The sequence below is a fragment of the Strix uralensis genome, chromosome 10 (genome assembly GCF_047716275.1).
Source record: "Strix uralensis isolate ZFMK-TIS-50842 chromosome 10, bStrUra1, whole genome shotgun sequence".
NCBI classification, from domain to species: Eukaryota; Metazoa; Chordata; class Aves; order Strigiformes; family Strigidae; genus Strix; species Strix uralensis.
In genome coordinates, this window is record NC_133981.1 from 6781870 (window position 1) to 6805436 (window position 23567).

General features: G+C 42.3%; 1 protein-coding gene across 27 annotated transcripts in view; it reads right to left on the reverse strand.

Moving 5' to 3' along the window:
- MAGI1 (membrane associated guanylate kinase, WW and PDZ domain containing 1) overlaps positions 1-23567 on the reverse strand; it is a 355964-nt gene that overhangs the window by 74684 nt on the left and 257713 nt on the right. For 26 of the 27 annotated variants that reach the window (XM_074879067.1, XM_074879066.1, XM_074879065.1 and 23 more), the window contains 3 exons: positions 16884-17003; positions 4569-4775; positions 1157-1367 (listed from right to left, as the gene is read on the reverse strand). In XM_074879067.1, coding sequence (XP_074735168.1) covers positions 1157-1367; positions 4569-4775; positions 16884-17003 — 538 coding nt within the window. Of the gene's footprint in view, positions 1-1156; positions 1368-4568; positions 4776-6584; positions 6804-16883; positions 17004-23567 lie in introns of those variants that run through there. The other variant, XM_074879075.1, reaches the window with a different exon arrangement.

Consider the following 23567-nt stretch of genomic DNA (forward strand, 5'->3'; position numbering starts at 1 on the left):
TGAGAGCGCCCTGGAAAATGGCCTTTTTTTACAGCAGCCCTCTCCCAGGTGGTGAAGAGCTACTGCGGTGCTCTCAGTCCTCCCAGCTCCTCAGATCTTCTGGCACTCTTCTCTGATGTGTTCTCCTGCTATTGCAGCCAAGGCAAAACCTGCTCTGATGAACCTTTCCTTGGCCCTGTCCAAAAGTCCACTCTCCTGCTGATGGAGAGGGGCATCCCCCTCAAGTGCCCTAATCCAGCATAATTCTCCAGAGTACCAGGAGGCGCATTAACAGATGAGGTTCTTCTGTACTAACTGGTCACTGGCTTCTGGTACACAGACAGAGGATCTCAGTTTCCAAGACCGCATTAAACAGACCATCAAATCCAAAATCAATTCTTCAGCCCCTCCTCTACTTAGGCAGCTAAGGGCTTGAGTTTCAAAAGCTAATTGAATTTTAATGTCTAGCTAAACTCTGTGCAAGAAATCTCTTCCACTTATACAGGTCCCATTTTGTAAGTTACTCCTTTCTCAATAAATCTAGACAGGTATAATTAGAGACTATTATTTATGGCATGAAAAAATCAATATCATCATAAAAATGCTGACAGCACTTGGCTCTTAGGCAAAGACTGCAGAGCATGAGGTACTTTTCCAAAGTTACTGTGCCTACTCTGTACTGAGCTATGCCTTCTGCAAACCACTGGAGCACGTTAACATGCTTGGCCCATTTGCTCTGATGAGAGGACAACACACAAAGTCCATTCCCTGGCTCTGCTACTGCCTGTGCACATGACCGGAGGAATTCTCCCTGCTGCATTATGCGCAGAGGCAGGCTCCAGAAACGAAGTCTCAGCCCTTTCAATTAGGAGCTTTCATTCCACCCATGAAAACAACTGGCCCATATTTTATAAGTGTCTGTTGCTTTTGTAACTACCCTCATAAAACAAGCAATTCCCTCTGCCTTTGAACTCAGGAGTAATTTGGATGTTAATCCAATCAGGAAATGCAAAACCTCTTCAGAAGCAGTAAAGACCTTACAGCTCTGCAACATAACTGCATTATACTAAATATTTAATACACACGCATACACACACAAAATGCATCCATGGAGGTTTACTTATGTCCAGAGAGAGAGGGAGATACATGGAATCAGAACAACGAAAATGTGCTTTACTCTATAAAATAGACTTCTCCGTTCTCCGTGTAGGCCATCTCCCAGTTTTCCGGCAGAGGACCTAGGTTATCCTCGGCAGAAGGAGGTAGGTATTGAGGGAGGTTCTGAGATGGTTCCGTGGTGGGAACGTTGGTGTGGCTATCAATCGCGGACGGTGGGGCTGTCTCTCTTACGATATGCGTATTATGCTCGTCTTGGTCACCAGACTCTGCTGTAGAATAAACAAGCACAAATAAAATTGAAAATCAGTCTTTTTCTCCTGCCATTTTCTTCTCCGGGTTTATCCTTACAGTTTTCCCCTCCTTGCTTTTTAATTCGCAAGACACAGCAACAGATGAACCTAGGACAGAGAGTCTGCAGTCTTTTTGTCAGCAGGGACGAGCTTGCTTTGCCCACACACGCTCTGCCAGCCAGACCCTCACCAGTGCAAATCAGAAGCTGTGATCAGCTACTGTGTTCGCTCTAATAGGCCCTGCTGAGGCACCAAAGTCTTCCAAGCTGTCTGAGGCCAGGGCTCACTGATGTAGATGAGTTCAATGGGCTTGTGAGCAGGCTTACAGGTTCACTCCTGCAGTGCCAACTGTGGGACAGGGATTAGGAGAAAAAAATTTCCTGTTTGAACAATCATCAAAAGGGGAGATTTTTGCAAGTGCAGAAGGTAGCCAGAAACTCAAAGCCAAAAAGCTAATGGTGAATGTCTTTAGTGCAGTGGGGTTTTTTTAATTAAAAATTAAAATAAATGTCAGCACTACACTACGTGTCCACATGTTCCTGCTCACTAGTGCTTCTTCTAGCTGTCTGAGGAGGTTTATTCCACAGCTCATCACTGAATCCTTCCAGTCAAAGTCACTCAGGAGTATTTTATGATGTATCTGGCCCTTTTCCCTCTAAAGAAACATTTCTGATGCTTATATACATGCAATTTTGAGCTGTATCCATGAAATGCTGCTGCTCATTCCCTCCACTCCTAATCACAGTAAATGCTCTACGCAAACCAGGTCTGTGCCCCTAACTCCTTCAGAGAGAAGTTCTGGCAACAACAGACAAATTCTAAAATTACCCGTGTCTATCAAAGGGTTTTTCTCTGGTTCTTTCAGGTGTTGAAAATCGATGGCAGTACTTCCAAATCACCCGAGACCACCAGTCTCCAGTACACACGGCAGGCAACACACTGAGCAAAAGACAGAGAGATCAGCATCACACTCTGCCGAGTCCCCAAGCAGTGGGACTGAAAGGGCTTCACAGCCAAGACCTCGCCTCCGCTCTCCAGACTGGAGACCATGGACCTCCTCAGCTCTCAGCCCCCAGCCTTGGTTTCAGGGGGGGGCATTAACTGCAGCTCCTGCTCTATTTCTAGTCTGTGTGCTGCCATTAGAAAAAGACAAGATACTGAAAATAATAAATTGGGAGAAGAGGGAAGAAAAAGATCTAGACTATACCAGTACCCTCAGCTGCCTGCTTTCTAGCCTTCCTGGCGTTCGATATTTTTAGGTAGAAGCTGACAAGATAAAGAAGCATGAATGAATCATCACCAGCTTAAGACTGCGAGTATAAACATGCCAAAGTCTGGAAAACACAAGTCACCGAGAGGTCTTCTAAGGAAGCAGGAGCATTTTAATATGGCTAGCACACTTACATGTGAAATAAGCGTAAGGAATCACTTTGGTATATGAGAAATAACTCTTGATTCTGTGCCCATTTAATGGAGGCAAGGGGCCAGGGCATGATAACGTTGTGACAAATGAGCTGCATCTTCCTGTACTTTATTTTGTGAAGGAAAACAAGGAAGAGAAATGATGCTCAAGTTAGTTCAGGAGCACCAAACTGAGATGGAGGTCAACCAGGATCTCCCACCAGCTTCCTTCCAAATTCAGATCCGGTGACAAGAGCTGCCAAGTCACAACATGTGAGAAACTAGAATCACAGAACGGTTTGGGTTGGAAGGGACCTTAAAGATCATCCAGTTCCAACCCCCCCGCCATGGGCAGGGACACCTTCCACCAGACCAGGTTGCTCAAAGCCCCGTCCAACCTGGTCTTGAACCCTTCCAGGGAGGGGGCAGCCACAGCTTCTCTGGGCAACCTGTGCTAGTGTCTCACCACCCTCACAGGGAAGAATTTCTTCCTTATATCTAATCTGAATCTGCCCTCTTCCAGTTTAAAACAGTTACCCCTCATTCTATCCCTACACCCCTGATAAAGAGTCCCTCCCCACCTTTCCTGCAACCCCCTTTAAGTGCTGGGAGGCCGCTCTAAGGTCTCCCTGGAGCCTTCTCTTCTCCAGCTGAACACCCCCAACTCTCTCAGCCTGTCCTCATAGGGGAGGTGCTCCAGCCCCCGATCATCTTCATGGCCTCCTCTGGACCTGAACTACCCTCAGTGCTAAATTTTGTAAAGAAGCCAGTAAGCAGAGACAGAAACTCCAGCTTGGGAGGGATTAGGCCAACCAGGAATGATTTGGGTGGGAAACATGTAACAGGTAACAGCCAGACCACAACCGTCAAAGCCATTTGACAGTTTGGCCCAGAGAGGGCCAAAACTAAATCTCAGCCTAACTCCTTTTGAAGCTCTATACAGATGTTAGAGCCAGGACTTTGGCAGGTAGGAACTGGCAGGACAGCTCCTACCACTTATCAGAGGTTGGGAAGAAAAATTGTCAGGGTGGTGGGAAGTGACCAGAGGACAAAGGACCAAGTGCCAATGATGGTGAGCACCTGAAAGGCTTGAAGGTGTGGATAACGATGCTTGCTAAGTACCTAGCTCAAAGGGAGTGGAAGATGAATTCAGTGCTTGAAACTGAGCTGTGGAAGTAATGCTCTAAGTGCTAACAAATACTAGGATTGTGGTCATGGGGAATAGCTCTTGTTCCTTAGAGCTCTCCAAACTTCCAGTTGATTTCTGCGGAAACTCAACTGATCTCCAATAGCATTTTGCTCTGAATCTGCCTGTGCAGCACTTGATTTTAGATTCCAAAAGTTTCCAGTGATCTTTCAGTCAATGCTTGATGATAGCCATGGTGAGACTGAGATCTATGTTCAGCAGGACACAAGGCTTTCATGAAATAAAGGCTTTCACGAAATTAATTTCAAACGTAATGCTGATTGAGCTATTTCATACTGCTTATAACTGCCAACCATAGCTCAACTCTTCTTGAACTTTCTGTAACTAACGGATTTGAACTTTTCCCCAGTTTTTTCTCATCCAGCTCAATCCCACAAGGCCTTTTTAGAAGACACAACTGTGCATGTGATTGTCCACACCCAGGCATCTGCCATTCAGGTGCTGTTGGCCAGTTCAGTCCAGGATTGACAGCTTTGCAGGAAATTCATTAGAAACAAAACCTCCAAAAAAATCCCCCTCCAAAAACCTTCCCCATGTATCCTAACTGATGAACCACGGTATTTTTGTTTTACCTGTGAAGCTACTGCTCATTTCAGGTACATCATCCTCTTCCTCATTCTCTGTATGCACTATGCCAGCATTTTGCATATCATTGTAAGACTTCGTTCGCTTTGGAGTCGACTGCTTGGAGCCAGACTGCAGGTTTTGCAAAGCATCGGTGGAAGTCACTTTCCCACTGAGGGGCTGGCTGGGAGGCTTGGGCGTTCCATAATAGTTACCTAGGCAATAGAAACACATTTGCATCTTCAAAAGGGAACAGTTTATAGCAGTAAGATTTCTATTTTATTTTCAGTTCCGTCAAAATCTCTCTCTCCCCACATGTAAGTAAATAAATAAACTAACACACGCCATTCCCATTTGGGGATGGGAGGAGCATATTTCATCTCTAGAGCAGACACAGAAATATTTCTTGCCTTTTAAGTTATTCTTGTTGAATCTAAAAGAAGAAGCAATGGTTGCATTGTTTAGGTGCACAGAGCGTACAAGGGCTAAAACAAAAAGCAGTCATGGTGAATAGCAAAACTTCATCTCGTTACATCTGAATTTCAATTAGTAGCCTTTTTACATGTGTGCACCCACACAATGCTGTGACAGATCTGGAGTAAGCCCTGCAAAAAATAAAAAATTCATGACTGCTATCACCCAGAGAAGTGATGAAAGGCTAGATGGCCTGCTTTAATACACAGGTTCTTTTAGGGTGGATGTTGCATTTAAAAAGCAAACCCTATTCTTTCTCTAAAAGAAAACTTTGTCAAAGGAGAGAAAAGGAAAGGTACCACGTGGCACTGCTCTCTTCAAAGAGGAAACTCAGCAGTTGGGTCAACTTGGTAGAAGTGAACAACCAGACCTTAAAGAAAAACTTGAAGGGACAAAGACCCACCCGCAGTTATGCAGACTCACAGCTCTTGGCGGCCATCACCAAATGTGATGCAAACTGTGCAAAGTGCTTGGGATGCTCATTGTCATTTTAAGTGACCATGGAAGAAACAGAGAATAAGGGCAGGTTCACCGATGCCAGAACAGCTCGGAGGTATTTCACTGTTCCTGTTGCACTGCACCTCAAACACCACAGTAGTGCCTGACTTGCCCTGAAACGCTCCACAGGAACCTCAGGTCTGGAATTGGTTCCCGCAGCCCTGAGCATTACAGGAATTCAGGCCTATTGCAAGGCTCATCTTTTACTTTTATACAATGACTTGTGATATACAATAGTTTTACATAAAACTCCCCAAATTTTCCCTTACAAGAATTATTATTAATTTTCATTTGCTGCCTTCAGATTCCAAGGGTGAACTTAAAAATTTGCCCTACGCTCTCTGGCAAGACAAAAGATAAAGGATGCTCTCCCATATAGCTTTGTATAAACCCACATCAGGAGACATGCATATAGCTTCAACTGTGGCAACAGCATAAAATTCTTCTCTAAAATATACATGTACATTTGATTACATTCTTCATCTATCTCCATAGGTCATGCATGATCTGAAAGCATTATTTTTCACTTTTTTAGTACATAATTATATTATATATTTAATATCCATTCCCCAGAAAGTGTACATGTCCCTTTATTGCCCCTGTTACGCTAGACGGAAACCACATGCCAAGGGCAAATTGTGCAAAGGCACTTTAAAACCTCATCTGTGCTAAAAAAGATATTTTTTTAGATTAATTTTTATACATACGAATGTGCATTTCTGTTGCAGAAGCCAACAACATCATTCATACACTGAGATATGGCACTGAGCTTAAAGTTAGCCAAGCAGCTCTGCACTGACCTGCCCCACTGCTGTACACAGTAGTTCCAGCTCACCCAGTGCATTTCATACTGCTCAGCCATCACACACTTGAGGTTCAAAATGACATACCCTTATTTCAGTTTGGAAGTACCAGTTGTTTATCTCAACTCTTGTTTAGCTGACTGAATTGCCTTTCCCATTAGATCATCTAAGGCCCTGACAACCCCAAAGCTGTGCGTGTTGTCAGCTTTAGGGTAGGGCCACAGGGATCATACACGTCCTAACACTCACAGATCTCAACCTGCAACTCTGCAAGATCTCCGGACACATCAGGAGCAAGGGAGACCAGGAATAACCCTGGCTCAGGCTGGCAGAGTCCATCTGGGAAGACCACTTCGGACACACATTGCTGTATTTCCTCATCACTGCCTTCCAAGAGGAGAAAAAGTCTTTCCTACAGAGCTGAGGCTGGAGAAGTCAGATAAGCTCCTATCTCCATGCTTTCACAGCTGGAGTACTAGGACAGCAACACGTGCAGGTTTGTCTTAACAAGGTGTGTTCCAGCCTGTATACAACGTCGTGGATCCAGCTCCATAGAGCAGCAACACTCTGCAATGCTTTCATCTTCTGTTCATCATTTCAGAATCTTAAATGTACATTGATGCATAATTTATAGGCAGAAGGAAATTACTTCTTCTGGAAAGAGCCTCTAATGGGGATGGAGGCTCCTCAAGCAGGTTGCAGTCTCTGCTAGAGAAACGATTCTTATGCTCTATATACTACAAAAAGAGGAGGAATGGGGGAGAGAGTGCACAAAGGGCAGAAAAAGGATGATCTACCCTGCTGCCATCATACCCTCTTCAGCATTTCTCACAAAGAATGCTGCTACTTTGGGGTTTGGGGTTTTTTTTTTGTTTTCCCAGACAAAACGTGTGTTTTCCAAGGATGTTAACTGCTAAGCAGAGAGAGTCATGTGTGTGCCATATATGTGAGAACAGCTTTTATTTATGGCACTGCACATCACTAATTTGTGCAAAATTTATTTCAGGTCTGTTGTAAATGGTTAAATCATTTTGTGATGCATGCAACAAAGTGAATGAAGGGGATATATAGATGTTGCTAGTGTGGGGTTTTATTTCTCCTGGACAAGAACACAGCACAGATGTTACCATCCCTCCTCCAATTACAGGGAAACATATGACTGTATCTTTGATTTTTGTTCCTTTTCAGTTCCTCTAGAAACAAGGAAGGCTGGAGTTCCTAACAGTCCATGGAAAGCTGTTCCCCAGCAGAAAAACAGGCTTCTCTGAAGTATTTCAGATTTGCCTACACTTAAATCATTAGTCACTTTTCAAACCAGGAATGGTTGTTGGTAGTACTGTTGGTGTGCTGCCTTAGAGGATCCCTACAAGTGTATATGAACACATACAAAGCACAAATATGAATTTGAAACTGAGCATGGCTCTGCATGTGTGGGTTTTGATTTGCAGAATATGGCAAATACAGACATTGGGGCTGAACTTTTCTTTTTCCTCCACAGGAGGCAGATTCAGCCTGAGTCAATAGTCCAAAAAATCACAGCTCTTCCTTCAGATTCACACAAGGACATACAGGTTTGGGAAACAACCCAGCTCATGACGAGAAACTGCAAAAGAAAGCTCCAACCCAGCTTCCAAGTGACGTGGAGAATGAGAGAAAATGGAAATACTCTCTTTTCCTCATGTTTGCTGGATGCAGCCAGACCTATTTCTCTTCTCTAAGCAGTTCTTTCTGAAGACATGGCACGTGGGCCCAGGCATGGGGGCAGACACACCATTAGGAGGGACTGGCACTTAAAATTATCATCAAAACTCATGTTTAATCCTAGAAATCAGAAAGAGAAAATATTTACCCTGTGACTCAGAAATCCAAACATGCACCATTAACAACTAACTGTGAACAGCCCAGCAAGAGTTTTAAAACACTCAGACTCAACATTATTTGTTCAAATTAAATCTGTCAATGTTTATGAAAAAACATACATTTAAAAATATGCTTTAACAGTGTTTTGTAGCCACTTATAAGCCTAAAGAAGGGCTAACTTCATAGCCAGTGTAATTTGTACTGAATATCCAATCAGCTCTAATTATTAACAGCATGTTACATGTGCATACACAAGCATCTGTCATCCCAGAGGATCCCAAAACATTTTCTAAAGTCAGCACAGTAGTTATGGCAGGACTCCTTGGGGTGCTGAGCTCAGGTGAAGCTCTGCAAAACTTCTGAGGACTGTGCCCCTAACGTCGTGTCTTAAAGCTGGAAAAGAGCAGCCTGTCTCCCAGACAGAGGAGATTTCTTGATCAAGACAGCAGGAAAACCTCTACTTTTCTGTGGAAATGCCAGTTCTGAAGCAGCCAGCATGGCAGAAAAGGCGCTTCCCCATGTCTGATTCCTATGGGAACCGGGCTTCTAAGCATTGCTCTCCTCTCAATCATATTGGGATCCTGCCTACAGCAACTGAATTAATAGCTAGTAACAATGCATTCACTCAGCAGATGCACACACCATTAACTGAACTCCTTGTCATCACCTTTTACTAACCCTTACTTTATTCAGTCCCTTGGTGCTTAAAACTTATTTAACCACAACCTAAGTGTGATGGCAGCTTTTGCAGTCAAAGCCATGACCTAATCCATGCACTCTAAAGCGCCACTCAGGAAAGAGCACAAAAATAACAATAATAATAAAAAAAAACCCAGAATAACTATTTGGAATGACTTGATTTCTTTTCACCTCCTTATCTCTAAGTGTCAGCAGCTCACACATTTTAGCATCAGGCACAGTAATTAGACTTTGGTAACAGCTAATCACAACAATAAGACAAGTCCTCATCATCATAACACTTCTTCCTCTGCCAATTCACACAGTGATCATAATCAATGAAAGCAATCTACAGCAGCTTCTACCCTGTCCTGCAGCTTATGAATTAAAGCAATGTTGTCAGCCAAGAGTTTCTTTTTAAGTTTTAGAAACCTAGTGGTAATGGAAAATTTGTCTTGTATTTCAAAATAACAAAACATTCTTATTAAATATTCCCCTGAGGGGCAGTAAGTTCACAGACAACCTTAAGCTGTTTATGTGAAATTGAAATGTAACTCACAAAAATACACCAGTTAGCTACCCTTAAGTAAAATAACTATGAAGGTAATCCATGAAAACTTTTGCCAATCACCATTCAATTCAATTCAAGTTGAAAGGACTCTATCCATCCAAGATGCTGTTTCTGGAACGGGTAGAAACGCACAAGAAGAGAGACACAATCTAAAAGGGTCTAAAGCGGAATGAATACAAAAGTAGGTGTTTCACCTTGCAGAGAGGGAAGATGAGACCATGGAGGCTGCTGGGGTGGGGACAGGGCGGAAGAGCTGACATGGAGAGGTGAGAGGTGGCAGAGGAGTGCAAAGCCAAGCATGCGCTTGAGCATTAATCCTAATGGTACAACATCAGTTGAAGAATGTTGTCGCAAACCCTACATTTCAGTTACTTTAATCTGTAGATGTTGGCTTTGCAGTAGCTATTCTCTTCTCTGAGAGATGAAGAATTTGTCTTGTTTTAATGGTGTGAAGAGATTTAGGCCTGAGACTGGGAGTGCATTTGTCTCTTAGGAAAGGGCTGAGCAGAGTCCTCATAGTTCTGAATTTACTGATGCCTACTGTGAGGCATAATTTTGCAATTATAAAAATCCCAAGAAACTCAAAAGCCTCTGTGTAGCACAGAGGACCCTGAGTCCACAAGAAGTGCATCTGATCTTCAAAGCTACCACTCTGTGTTAACAAGGACTCCATTAACAGCTCATGTTTTAAAAAGCAGTTCAGCGCTTACTGTATTGATGTAAATGGGTATTTTGGAAAAGAGATTTGAAGATAAGCAGCAAAATTAAGCAAGGTCTTGACACAAAGAGTTTAAATGTAATTATTAATGTAATTGTTTTCTTTTCTTAGATGCAGCTTGTCTTTGCACTGTTTAAGAACCAAAACAATTGACCCTTAATTTTAGCAGAAGAGCTTCTGCTCATCTAATCCAGCAAGAGTGCTTGTGTCTGATTAGCACAGGATGGATTGATTCCTGGGAGCAGAGCTCCTGCTACAGTGTTTTGTCTTTTCTCTTCCCAGATCACATTCTGCCACAGATTTCTACATTTAGATGACAGATCTGGCTGCTGTCTGTGGGATTCACCTAGCTGCAACTGCACATTGATTAGCAATTGCCTTGAGGAAATTCAGAGTATCCAGGCAACCAGGAGGAGGCCACAGATACAGCATCTGGATCGGAAGCAAAACATAAGCAAGGAAAGAGATCTCAGAAAAATTAACCTATAATATATGCAAATCCAATTTGCTTTAAACAGTAGATTCTGTGTCAATTTTTGCTGTTATTAATAAGTTAATAATGCTGTTATTAATGAGGTTAACTGAAAGATCAGTCTGGGTTTCTTGTTAAATTAGTCAAAATGTTAAATATGCACATTTCAATTTATTTCTGGAATTTAACATATACTCCAATTAGCGTCCTTATAGGCAATGACAGCATAGCAGAAAGTTACCTACAGATCAAGTCAGTCTCATTTATTCTTGATTTTTCCTGTGTTGAGACATCACTAGGTATTGCCACATGGTATTGTTAACACTCATGTACAGCTGTGTCCAAGCATATTTAATGCCTGGAAAATTTATAAAACAAAGCAAAGATACTTAAAGTAACACATAAGCAGTAAGACCTTGGTAGCATGGGGCATGAGATGGCTGTGGAAGCTCAGGGTGTTTCCTGAGCCCAGCTGTATTACAGCAACTGTGATATCCACATGTAAATAGATTAAAAAAATTCACAGGAAACATAAATAAGCATGTGCTTGTGCATGGCATGTACAGAGAACACAGGAGAAGCAGCTGGAACACACCCTTACCTAGCACAAGGCTGTAGGAATCAATAAAATGCTATGTTAAGCCATTGCAATAATGCAAACTCTTCTTCTTGCAAATACTTCAATATTTATATATATACTCCCACCACGAGGATGCATCCCATTAACGCCTTCCCTCTGCGGAAGGAGGGGGACGTGCGTATCGCAGGTCGCAGTGCGGGGCGAGCTCCGCAGTGGCAGGGAAATGCCGTGGCTTGCAGAGGCTGGGCTGTCTCCTGGCACAGAAGGGCTGCCCAGCTGCAAAGGAGCTGGGCAGCACCAGTGAGGAGCAGCCAATTCTAGAGACAGTCCTGAGCACATCCAGTACCAAGAAACAATGCTGAAATGTGCCTGGCTGCCATCTATCAATGGACTACTATGAGCAGCCTTCAACACATCAGAGTGTGGTTAGAGAGCAAACGATGTCTTAAAATAACCTGAAATCTAACTTAGGAAAAAGCAACTAATTCACTATATCTTTTTTTGCCAGAGGTGTTTGGGAACAACATTTTCCCCCAGGGTTTGTGTTTTAAAATGCATCAAAACCAGTGAAAAGCAGATTGCTAATGAACAATTTCAGACAGAGCTCACATTGAAAAAGGTGTTATTGAAAGTGCACAGAGAGAAGCCAATCAGAAATGCCATAGGAAATTCAAAACCACTCTAAAACCCTATCAGATATTTGAATATTTGCTTTTAGAGAGTTACTCAACTACCACTTTAGCTGTTTGTAGAATGAAGCATTGTTATCAGACGACACTTCAGTGAAGAAGCACTCATGCTTAAGACTGATAATCATGCACATACACAAGAACATGTTGTCTTTTTTTTCTTACTAGTGGTTTAAAAAAATAACAAAAAGAAAAAAGGAAGCAAAGTATAAAAGCCAAAGATAGAACTGGAATCTTTCTGCAGTGCATGGATGTTAGTAAGTGGATATTTGACATGATACATGGTGATGGTGCTACCGGAGCCATTATGATTTATTGAGTCAATCTGTAGTATGGAGACAATAATAAGCGCATCTTATCTTATTAAGCGGAACATGTTGTTCCGCTGCATGGGCATCCCCAGCATCTGCCACCCTTACTCGCCCAATCTTCCTGTCACGTTTTGCATGCCACAGACACAGCTCTCATTTCAAGGTTGCACCAAGTTAGCAAGACCCACAGGCTGCAAAAATACCAGAAGGGCAGTAAAGAAAATCCAGCCATTTTGCTAAAGTAGCTGGGGGAGTAGGCTGCTGCAGAGAAACCCAAGGAGACCTAGCACATCAGATAAATTAGGCTAAAGGCATCTTGATTTGAAACATGTTGCTGAATACACCAGCTGAAATTCTAACTGCACTATTAAGGTAATTTATTACACTCTTTAAGTACCACAATCGGAGACCCTGTCTACAGTAGATAGTTTTATACACTTTAAAAATGTTAGCAAGTCACCCCATTACATCTTAGTCATGAGACTAATGCAGATTACTTATTACTTCTCTTGGCAATCACATAACACTTGTCCTGAGAATGAAAGATGACGCCTTGACAATAATACGCTGTAATGTAATAACCCTTCACATGTTATAAAGTGCAGCACTTTTTCTTTTGAGGATCACTAAGTGCTGGGCAGGCATTCATTAATACAGGTCTTGCCAGACCTTGGCGACACTGCCATCCCCATTCAAAATTTAGCCACCATGCTAATGTCCCCATGTGTCTCTGCACAGCAACCATCCCCACTGCTGCATTCCCCCAGCCCTCTGAAATACCATCGCTTCCACTCTCTCCCTCCTATTTGTAATAGCAGATAACTGCAGGCACAGGATATCTGCTGAAATATTAATGAAGAGAGAAGTAAGTATTGTTTTAATATTCTCTAGGCCAGACACCGGAAGTATATAGAGCAGTTACCTGATCTGCCCAGGGCCACTCAGCAGCTGGGGAAGAAACAGGATTAAAATCTAGAAGTTGTGGTTCTGCCCAAAACAGCCCTCCCTTGGGGTCCCTGTGAGAGCCCACAATTCAAATGCAAAAGTAATTGTTAAATAATTAGTAACCTACACAATTACTTCCATGCATCCGTCAGTATTTTATGCCCTGAAGGAGCAATAAATAAACGCCTGAGACTACAATTATCATGATTTCCTGTCCACCAGAAAGCCTAGATAATGTGCAGTCTAAAAAGATTTTTCCTTCCTAATGAGTATTGTCAATGGGAATTACTAACTGGCTTGAGCATGTTGTGTGCAGCTTTACCAGTACGCATGTGGCGCAAAAAGCACCAATATCGGTGCAGCATCACAGCTCTGGACTGGTCTTCCAGGATTTCAGATCCAGCTCCTGGATTCATGTGATCAACATGTACCTTTCATTAGTGGAAAAAAGAATAAGTTTCTAGGCTTTATGGTTAAAAATCAGAATGTTAAAACTGGAACTGAAAACCTCAGGAATTAAGACTTTCAAACATCCCATCCCACCTGATCACCACTTTTGGAGCATTTTGGGTGCAGAACACACAGGGAGGTGACCAGGAAAGCAGCTGCCATGCCTGCTCTGCATTCACTGGGATGTGAATCAAAAACTGCCCAGAGGAACCTATTTGCAGTGCACCAGAAGAAATAATAATGACATTATGCAGCCCAGTAGGTAGGCAACACCTTTTTTGTCCTATTCAGCTTGCAGTTTCTCTCTTGGCAATTAGAGCTCTTTCAAAACCCAGGTTGTTCTTTCAAAACCTGAAACACTCTCCTACTCTTTCATGATTTCCAACTGTTCTCTTCTGCTTGTTCTTTATTCTTTCCAAATCAATAGTATCCGTATCAGCATCAAAGTCTTGTGTATTACCCCTCTTTTGATGGCTGCCTGTTTTCTAATCTTTCTCCCCAGAAGTTCTCTTCAGCAACTGTTACTAAACAAATGCTTGTATTATGTCTTCTCCCGCAAGGTTTTTCCCAATGATAGTGCTAGTATTCCGGTGGCTTTATGCCTTCAAGAGGCAAACAAATGTCATCCAGTAATGCCAAAGCCTTATCTTGATCATTTGGGTCAGACTTCCTCTCCAGCTGCTGAAATGTAGCACAGAAATACAGAGCATACATCCATCTCCCCCACCCCACCACATGCAGATGCTTACAAACTAAGGGCCAGAAAGGACCTTGGGACCACCCTGACCCCAAACCATCAGCCTGCTTGAGCCACATGAGCCTGTGGCTGCCAGGCACATGAAGACTTCCCCATTCATCATCACTACTCTCCATTTCAGAGCATTCCCCTTCCTTCATCTCTAAATCACCTAATCACATTGTAATTAAAAGCAACCCTATCTCTGCAATTGTTTGCCTCCTACTCGGTACAATAGGTAGCGTTATTAATAATAAAAGACATGCATTAAAGGTATTATTTCATTGTTCTTCAGAGAGAAATAGAAGATTATTTCCTTTTGTTGGGTTCCATCTCTCTGGTTTAGAATAAGCCATCACTGGCAGGGTCAAAAATATAATCAACTTCATCATGGTGGTACATTTAGGGAAAAAAAAAAAGGCAGCATAAACCAATAATTAATCTAAGACTATAAAGCTGGGCAACAACAAAGACTTGGACATTAGAAGTCTAACTTACTTTGTAGTTTGGGTTTTTTGGCAGATTGGTTTTTTTTTTTAATAGACAAAATAGCTGGTGATTGCAGCGTTGAGTCTGAATCACATCATCTTCCAAGATCTAATCAAGATCAACAATGTCTTGATCAATACAGTTGTAAAATAAGATTTCCAAAAAAAGTACAACAAATCCATTAAAGAAATCTCGGAAGGCAGCAAAATAATTTCTTGAAGCTGTAAGTGAAAAATGAACTTTATTTATTTCACATTACAATCAAATAGTAATGTGTCTTGATGCATATGTGCACACATGCATCATCATTATTTGCTTTATTCTTATTGATTTTTTCTTCCATGGGCCAGCTCTCCAGAACCGCTATGCACCAGCGTCAATGGGGAAAGAGGCTTCTCAGCACTTCTGACAAATTATTCCTTTAAAGTTCAGACACTTCTATCACCCACAGAAATGAAATACGCATTAGACGTATGAGAAATCAACCTCATCTTCAGCAACTCAAAAGAGCAACCCATGAAAAATAAACAGTTTAGCTGCTACTGCATATAATCACAGAAGCAATGAAACAACCATGTTACAACTGTCCCAGATGGGTACAGCATTTCCTGAAAACTAATTCCCAGCATGTCCCAGGAGCCAGCTTACAGTTACCCATTTTGTCTTTCCAAGTGGAAAGGTCACCAGAACAAATACGATCAGGAAGTAATGGTGAGGCCGTTCAGCTGATCTATTTCAAGCACCATGACAAAGAAAACTAATTTAGTGTTATAATTAGAAACATGGAGAGGAAAAAGCTCATTTTGGAGAAGTGCTGCTGCTGGAACGTTAGCACTGGTGCTGATGGAGCTAATCAGCTCAGAGGTGGAAGAGTGAAACCAAATTACACATTTAGCATCTTCATGCAAACCAGGTTTGACACTGCAATTGTCTGCAGTTGGGAGTAAGTGCGAGGTTTAAAGGTGACCTTACAAGGGAGTTTTTAAAGAAGTAGACTAAACAGTGTTTCAGAACTTTTTTTTAGAACTTGAAAACCAAAACCACATGTCACAATTTTTCTGTTCATACTTTATGACTATTTTTCAAAGACTATCGGCTATTTGTGTGTAGTTCATATTTTTAAACGTATTTCATGTTTCTCATTAATGGCTGCAAGAATAAGGCTTTTTCAACTTCTCGTAATTACAAAAAGACCCATTTAACTTCTTGCAAATGGAAATATGACATGAACGAGCTGAAGTACATTGGAAGGACTTTCAAACCTGTAACGTATTTCTTTTCATTGTCTTCTTGAGAGGTACATTTGAATATTCTCCAGGGATAAGAAAGAAAAGCCCAAAACCCAAAAATTACCCCAAAAGGAGTTTTCAGTTTAAAGGAGGTATAGATTGCAGGTTTAGTTACACAAATCCTATTGTGTACCTAAATATGGCCAATTTGCCTTGCATTTCTCTGGGAGTCAAAGCTATCTTTTTCCTGCTCTCACCCTGGTGACATTTCAGTGCCCCTTGGCTGTCTCAGTGCTGTTGTTTATAAAGCTGTGCTGTAAAAAGGATCAACACAATGACCCAAGTTAGAAGTAATTACCCAAGAATAAAGAAGAAAAAAGAAGGCCAAAAGGAGTGCATCATGTAGCTGCATAGTGAGACACAATTGGGTGATGAAGGATGTGTATTTAGGGAAGATGAAGAGAAAGAGGGACAGCAAGAGGGAAGAAAAAGTGAACAAGGAGATGAGCCATAGCAGATACAAAGAATACATGCATTTTTCACCCACTGCCACGCTGTCTTCCCTCAGTATTTTGTTACTGGATTTCGTATTGGATTTTCCTGGCTTACTCATGTTAATCTTTTGACGTAGTTAACTTGAAGGAAAAGACAAAAGCACAGCAATACTGGAATTCCCTCTCTCAGAGAGAAAAGGGAAGTAGAGCACTATGATGGAAAATGAGGTCCTAACCTGAGCTGGTTAACTTGAGTGAGGGTGATGTAAGTTTGGTGTCCTACCACAGCTATCTGAAGTGCTTTTCCACTGCCCGTGGCTCCATACCTTCATAAGTTCCTACTTCCAAAAGGGTCCCACTTCGCTCCAACTCCAGAAACTCCTCCACAGTCAGAAAGTTATAGTCCACACCAGGCACTTCTCCTTCTCTTGGAGGGCGGGTTGTGCCTGAAAGGAAAAATTAGCATGTTAATATAGTTGATTTCTTATCAAGAGTTAAAAGGGACAGTAAAAAACGATCAAAAAGATACAACAGTATCTGTAAAATACAGTTCTGTGAGCTACACAGACAGCAGTGTGAAAGAGTACAGTTACAAGTCAGGAACCCATGTCAAAACAAGACAAGATATAGATCACAGGTTGAGCTGGCGGTACCAGTTGTTCCACCAAATGACAATGTTTTTGATATTCTCAGAAAGACTCTCTGGCAAAGAAATCTCTCATATCACATGCAGAAACACAGTTGGAAGAGTTTGGTATCTGGGAATATACCAGCAATTACCTTCCTGCTATTAGCACAGTCCCTCATACTTCAACTTCACTAACATTTCAATCTGTATTCTCAGATATGGCAACTTATTTCTAGCTTCCATTATTTCTGCATCTCTTTATCCCACCAAATATTCTTTCACATCATAAAGACATTTTCTCCCTTATTTCTTATTAATATTTTATCTCTATTTATGCTACTATTTTTTATTCCACATTAAAAAGCACTGTGAGACAGCTTTGATTCACCATTCACACATGCTCACTAAAAGACAACCTGCCATCTCTTCTGACAGAAGCTCACCTATAAGCTCACTCCTGTTCAAGAAATACTTATTCTTTTGAGTAATAATCCACACTGAATCTCTCCAGAACTCAACAATTTAACTAGTACCCATGGAGAACAGGGTACTGTTACTGCTACTCTGCCAGTTCTGAAACTCTTCTCCCTTCTGACCAATTTACAGCCCTCTGAAGCATGGTACAAGATGAATCACTTCATGACTTTTTGCTAAGATAGCTTGGGCCACTGCATTTTAGGTCACTGAGCACAGCTTAATTGATTGGGATCGATTTCTGTTCAATAGCCTTTATTGTCCATGACTCTGGAGGCTAGGAGATGGCTGGAGTCTATACATCTGAGATTAAATATAAATGACAGATTTGATGGTACAGGAAACTTAACTTTAGCAGAAAGAGCAGTGTTAAGAGAGTTGGAGGTGTTCAAGTGCTGTGGCCGCAACCAATCTGCTGGTTTGGGAATAACTTTAGAGATGTGGAAACCATACCTAACATTTAATGAAGCATGATTTCTCACTTCTGTGGGACTCTTCCAGCCCCTGGGCAGTGCCTTCTCAGTGCATACAATTTCTTAAACCCTCTATAAAAGGACTGAAGAAAGTATAAAGAAGCTGAGCTTCTGGAAACTAATTGGGAAGATTCCAGCTCTCAGGAGTTGAAAGAGCATAAATTTACCATGCCTGCATCTGGCAAATGTTTTCCTCAAGTGCCAGGGAAGCGGAAAGTCTGCTTATGCCCTATTCATCTGAGAGACTGTTCAAGAGGTCAGTCTTGACAGAGTGACACCCTTGAAAGATTATCACTAGATTAATTTCCTTGATAGACATCCACTTTCTCTAACATCCTCTATCTCTTCTTTCAAAATAGAAACTCTCTCTTTTTATTATTTACCATCAGCCTCCAGATAAGTCTATAAATTCCTGTGCTTTTTCCATCATTCATTTTCTTGGAGCTGTGTGAATGGGTGAAAGCAGGAGGAGGAGAAGCAAAAAAGGGGATGGAAATTGTGACAGGTATCTTCACCCTACTAGTAGAATTACTCTCTCCTATTTGAAAAGATCCAATTTTGTATTCTTTGTATTCTTGAATCCTTACAGTAAGACTACAAGGATTTTTACAGAGTAGTTTCTAACAGATGTCTTTCACAGATCTAGACCAGAGAAAAACTGGACCTGCACCACATGCCCCTCGCTGCCCGAGTGCCTGTGTTTCCATGTCAAGGCAGGCAGCGAAGCTGAGCGGGCAATGTCCACACAGGTCCCTCCCTGCCACACAAGGAGCGCGCACGCACCCAGCAGCTGGCATGAAGGGTCACAGCCCAGATGTAGCATCTCCACCCTGAGCACCGACTGCTGTGGACATTCAGGCTGTGAGGACCCTCAGCGGAGCATTGTGGCTGTTGACCACTGGCTGATTCTCCTAAACCAGGCTCGTGAGAGGGAAGGACGAAGAATGAAAAGCCTAAGCAATAAGTATGTCCAACAATGCGCTGTAGCTGTCCCATGCCTGGAGCACAATGGAAGTGAGAATTAGACTCTGTAGTGCTCCTCATGCAACGCATCAGTCAAACGTCACCCCAAGCCATGCGGCACACGAGCCGAATGACAAAGATCGGGACATACTTTTTCCCAGTAACTGACAACACACATTAAGGAGACACAAAGATCAGGGAACTTCAGGACTCATTTTACGTTATCTTTTAAAGCCTTCTTCTTTTCTTTATCTACATCTTCCCACAGAGAGTATTTATTAATCATTTTTTTTTCCTTCTGAATTTTTATAGCGGTGAAATTGCAGTCAGCAGTTTACTAGTGCTGGCTGCCTATTTGACATGACAATTATATCTCTGCCATAATTCCTCTGAGCCATTTTAATGGATCTATTTGTTTCATCTCAGTGTTCTTAATTTCCTGAATATGTTCAAGTCGAAAAATCGCAGATGTGCTTGCTATCAGCACGATTGCCTGCAACACACGCTGAATGCATTAGAAATGCCAAGTCGCTGCGTAAAAGAAAAACATTACATCACAGAGATAACATTTGTCACCTCGCGTCGGTCCTCAGCAACAAACAGAGGGAAAATAAAAACTAGACTGGTTAGGATATCTTATCTGGGCGAAGGCGAAAAACCCAACAACTTTCCATGCTGCTGTCTAGAGCAAAGATTGCTTGCAGATGCTTGGGCTGTTATCCTGCTTCACATCTGAGCAAGTGTTACTGAATGCAATTCAGAAAGGCAGGGGGAAGGGAAAACCCGCCTCCGTTTTTCTTGTAGCAGAATGACAGGCTGCCGGCTGGACACACGCCTGGCAGATGGCATTTCAAAGAGTTTTCATGAACCATCTGGGATGTGTACAATGATTACAAACCACACTTACAGCAAAGCCAGAAGGGTTGCTTCACAAGGAGGGTGGGGGGAGAGGGCGGGCGGAAAGAAAGGGGGAAAGAAAAGAAAACCAAGAGGCGCGTAAAGCAAACTCGATGACTTCTCCCAGGCACAGGACGCTAAGAATAATCGGCACCTTCCACTGGGAGCCTGTCCATGGCCCGAGACAACTGCTCGACTACTGTGCAGCACGTGTGTGCACAGCCCAACACCGTTGCAGGCTGCAAGCGACCGTTAAGAGCTTTCTGCTGATAAACTCCAAATTGTAATTAAGTCTCCCATCATTAATGTGACTTAATTATGTACAAAGCATAGTGTGTGTGTGTCCTCCCTCCCCCTTTAAACTGCATTTCAGCATCCTTACCACAGGGTGGTCATCATTGAAGGAGAGGGCTATGGAGATGACTGCACATTTTATCAGAGCTAATAGCAGGTCAGATCACTGCTAATGGCAGAATTAATTGAGCACAATGAGTGCTGTAGACGGCCCAAACAGGAGTTAAGATACTCCACTAGAAAAGGCAAGCCAATCGTATTTAAATATGTTAACCCGCCTGCCATGTTTGCACTGAAATATTAAGTGGCATCAAATCTTATTGCCATTAGGTAGCAATTTAGCTAATTAATTTGAGCTATGTCCCCCTGTGTGACTAGCTCAGAATTGCTAATGCTACAACAAGAAGGAACTGGAGGAGAAACCGAGTGGTTAACAACTCCTTCTTCACATTTAATGGTTCATAAACTTTCACTCTTATATGGCTAGAATGTCCTACAACATATAAAACTAGTTAGAGACATTAAATTCACAGGGGAATTGCTCAAATCTTCTGAAACCACAGCAGACTTAAGAAAATAAATAAATAAAAATAAGGCTACTGGTTAGCGTTGCAGGTTTTACCTTCTCTCTTGGTTTGGGGAGGTAAAACTACATATAACATGGGTGGCTCAGATGTTAGGTGAAATGCTTGCCTGGCTGCTGGTTTGGTTATCACACCTAAGCTAGATGCATCCCAGTTTATTCATGCATCACTAATGCACTAGCCCCACAGAAAAGGGATCTCACCATGGGCTGGGCAGCCCACCTGAAAAACTGCTTCTAGACACAGGTGAGTTTGCCCAAGCAGAGCCCAGTGCTGTACTTAAGCTAACTAAATTAAAGCCTGTCATCCATGCCTACAATAACTGGACTGTGGCTCAGATGTACTGATGACTATCAACTATTTTTCTGAATAATTTAAGTGCCCATTTAAATATAGCTGCTACTGTTGTGTTGCCTACCAACCACGCTGACAATTACCTAACACAAGTCTCAATTATAGTATAGCCAGATTGTTAATATGTGATTCAGGGTCTGTTTAGGTCCTTATCAATCTACCAGGGCCTCATGTTAAGCTGTTAATAGCCACTAATGCCCTGCTGCTAAGTTAATCAGAATCTTGCTTATTGCAAGCTAAACATAAGACTTCAAAGCGGCCACAGTCACTTCAATTATTTTCTTGTTAAACCAAAAGCAGTTCTCGAGCAGTAATTCTGTTACCGTGTACCAAAACAGCCCCTACCAAGTCATTTAGAAGTTGACTTCTCAAGTGCAGAACATCTACATCTCCCATTTGCAAAGCAACGATTCCTGCAGACTCCTTATCCAATTTCACTGGCTTGGCAGTGATAATCCAGTGAGACACCAAAATATAGCTGATCAAACCACAAGTCATTTGCTTCTCATCTCTACTGATCAGCTTTTCTTAAAATGACAGATAATGTGGGAGTTGCACACTCCAAGTAATGATATAGTTCCTACACCATATTTTATACAAACTCAAGTCACTGGTGGCTACCAACAGTGAATGGAGCTGTAATAAATAAGGTTTTAATGAGAAATTTACAGGGGTGCTGCTGACCCACAAAGCTGTTGTGGGGGTTTGCTGAGAAGCTGTTTGCAAGTGGGTTAGAAGGAAGGATGCTGGTCTTGCCATTGCTCTTGGCGACTGATGTTTTTGTCATTCAGCAAGAAGAGACTGCTCTCATCACCTACACTGAAAAAATCTTCAGCTGCCAAAGAAGAAACATATTAGGAAAATAGCCCCTCTTTCCCTCTGCAGAGTGTTTAGAGGTCACCTTCTTCCCTCATGTCACAGGATAATTTGGAGAGCCTGCTTTGGCTCTCCTGCACCTGGCACCTATGGTGCCAGATAACTGGAAGGGAGGACAAGCTTCGCAGATCTGCTAATGGCAAGCGCAGAAGGGAAAAGTCAGGGACGACCAGGTCTGTCTCCAGAAGAGGCAACCTGATTAGCAGCCAAGCTTAAGGCAGAACTTACCTGCAGCACAGCATCAGAAATGGCCTTATCTATATTAACAAAAAATAAAGTGTGACCTATCTGTAAGAAAACATTGCACACAGAACTACTTCATCTTATTGACTTCTGAGGTTATCCAAACTAAGATTACTGACTGTTTTTTTTTCAACAGCAGTACAAGTTATTGTATTTTGACCCTGTTATGCTATCCATTATACACATGTGTGATTCCACTTACCTATGGTAAGGAGTAAGGGGCAATTTATAGTTGTAACTGCATGAAAATACGGAAGTTTCAGAGAGGCCTGGTCTGTTACAAGCTAAACATGCTCAACCTACAAATACAATTTTCTCCTGAAACTTGAAACTCAGGAAGCTCATTCTGGGATTTTAAATGTTGTCTGTCCCTTCTCTAGCCAGTGACTTGATACCTATAAACCACAAGAACGTGACAAGCATTCAAAGTGTCTCAGTGGCAGAGTAGAAATTCAGTCCAAAGGAGAATGTGGTCTGTCGCTAGAAATTAATTCACAGCTCTGTTAATGATGCATGCGCAGGAACAGATGCCGATTGACTCTTCCTGGCCACACAGATAACTGCAGTACTAAAAACAAATTTCTGTCACTGTGGTCAGCAGTAATGACTGATTAAACCCAGAAAACAGCTGACCAAGGAAAACCTGTCTTTCTACAGGCACATTGCAGAGAAATGCATTTTGTGACTGTGGCTAAAAGTAATTTTTCTTCTAGAGGGGGAGATGGAAGGGATTTGTACACAGAGTTCAGTATCTCCTTCTCCACCAGCCTTTCCAGCAACGCTCAGTGGCCAAAGCTGAAATCCACAGCAGCAGCTTGCCAGGATCCCCTCCTGCTCAAAGGACTGTGCCGGCCATGCACACATGCAACGCCAGGTCAACCCTCAGTGCACGGAAAAGCCACTCTCCCCCTTTCTGAGGCACAGTGTCCAGTTGCATCTCTCTGGCCCTTTTTCTCAAAGTACTGACTGCCTAGAGCCTCCCTGGAGAAATGATTCAGCCAAGCCACACAGCAACAGCTCAGAGTTTGTGTACCCTCCAGGCAGCAAGTTATTTTTGTCCCTTTTAAATTTATTTTTGGTATTTGTGGCCTTCCCTGCCACCAAATAAGAACATTGATAATCTTCATCACATTTATCCTTACAGCATTTTGAGGTAGAGAAAGTGGGTTTGTTTCCATTTTATAGCACAAGATCTGCCAGACCTAGGCTCTCAAAGGACTTCAG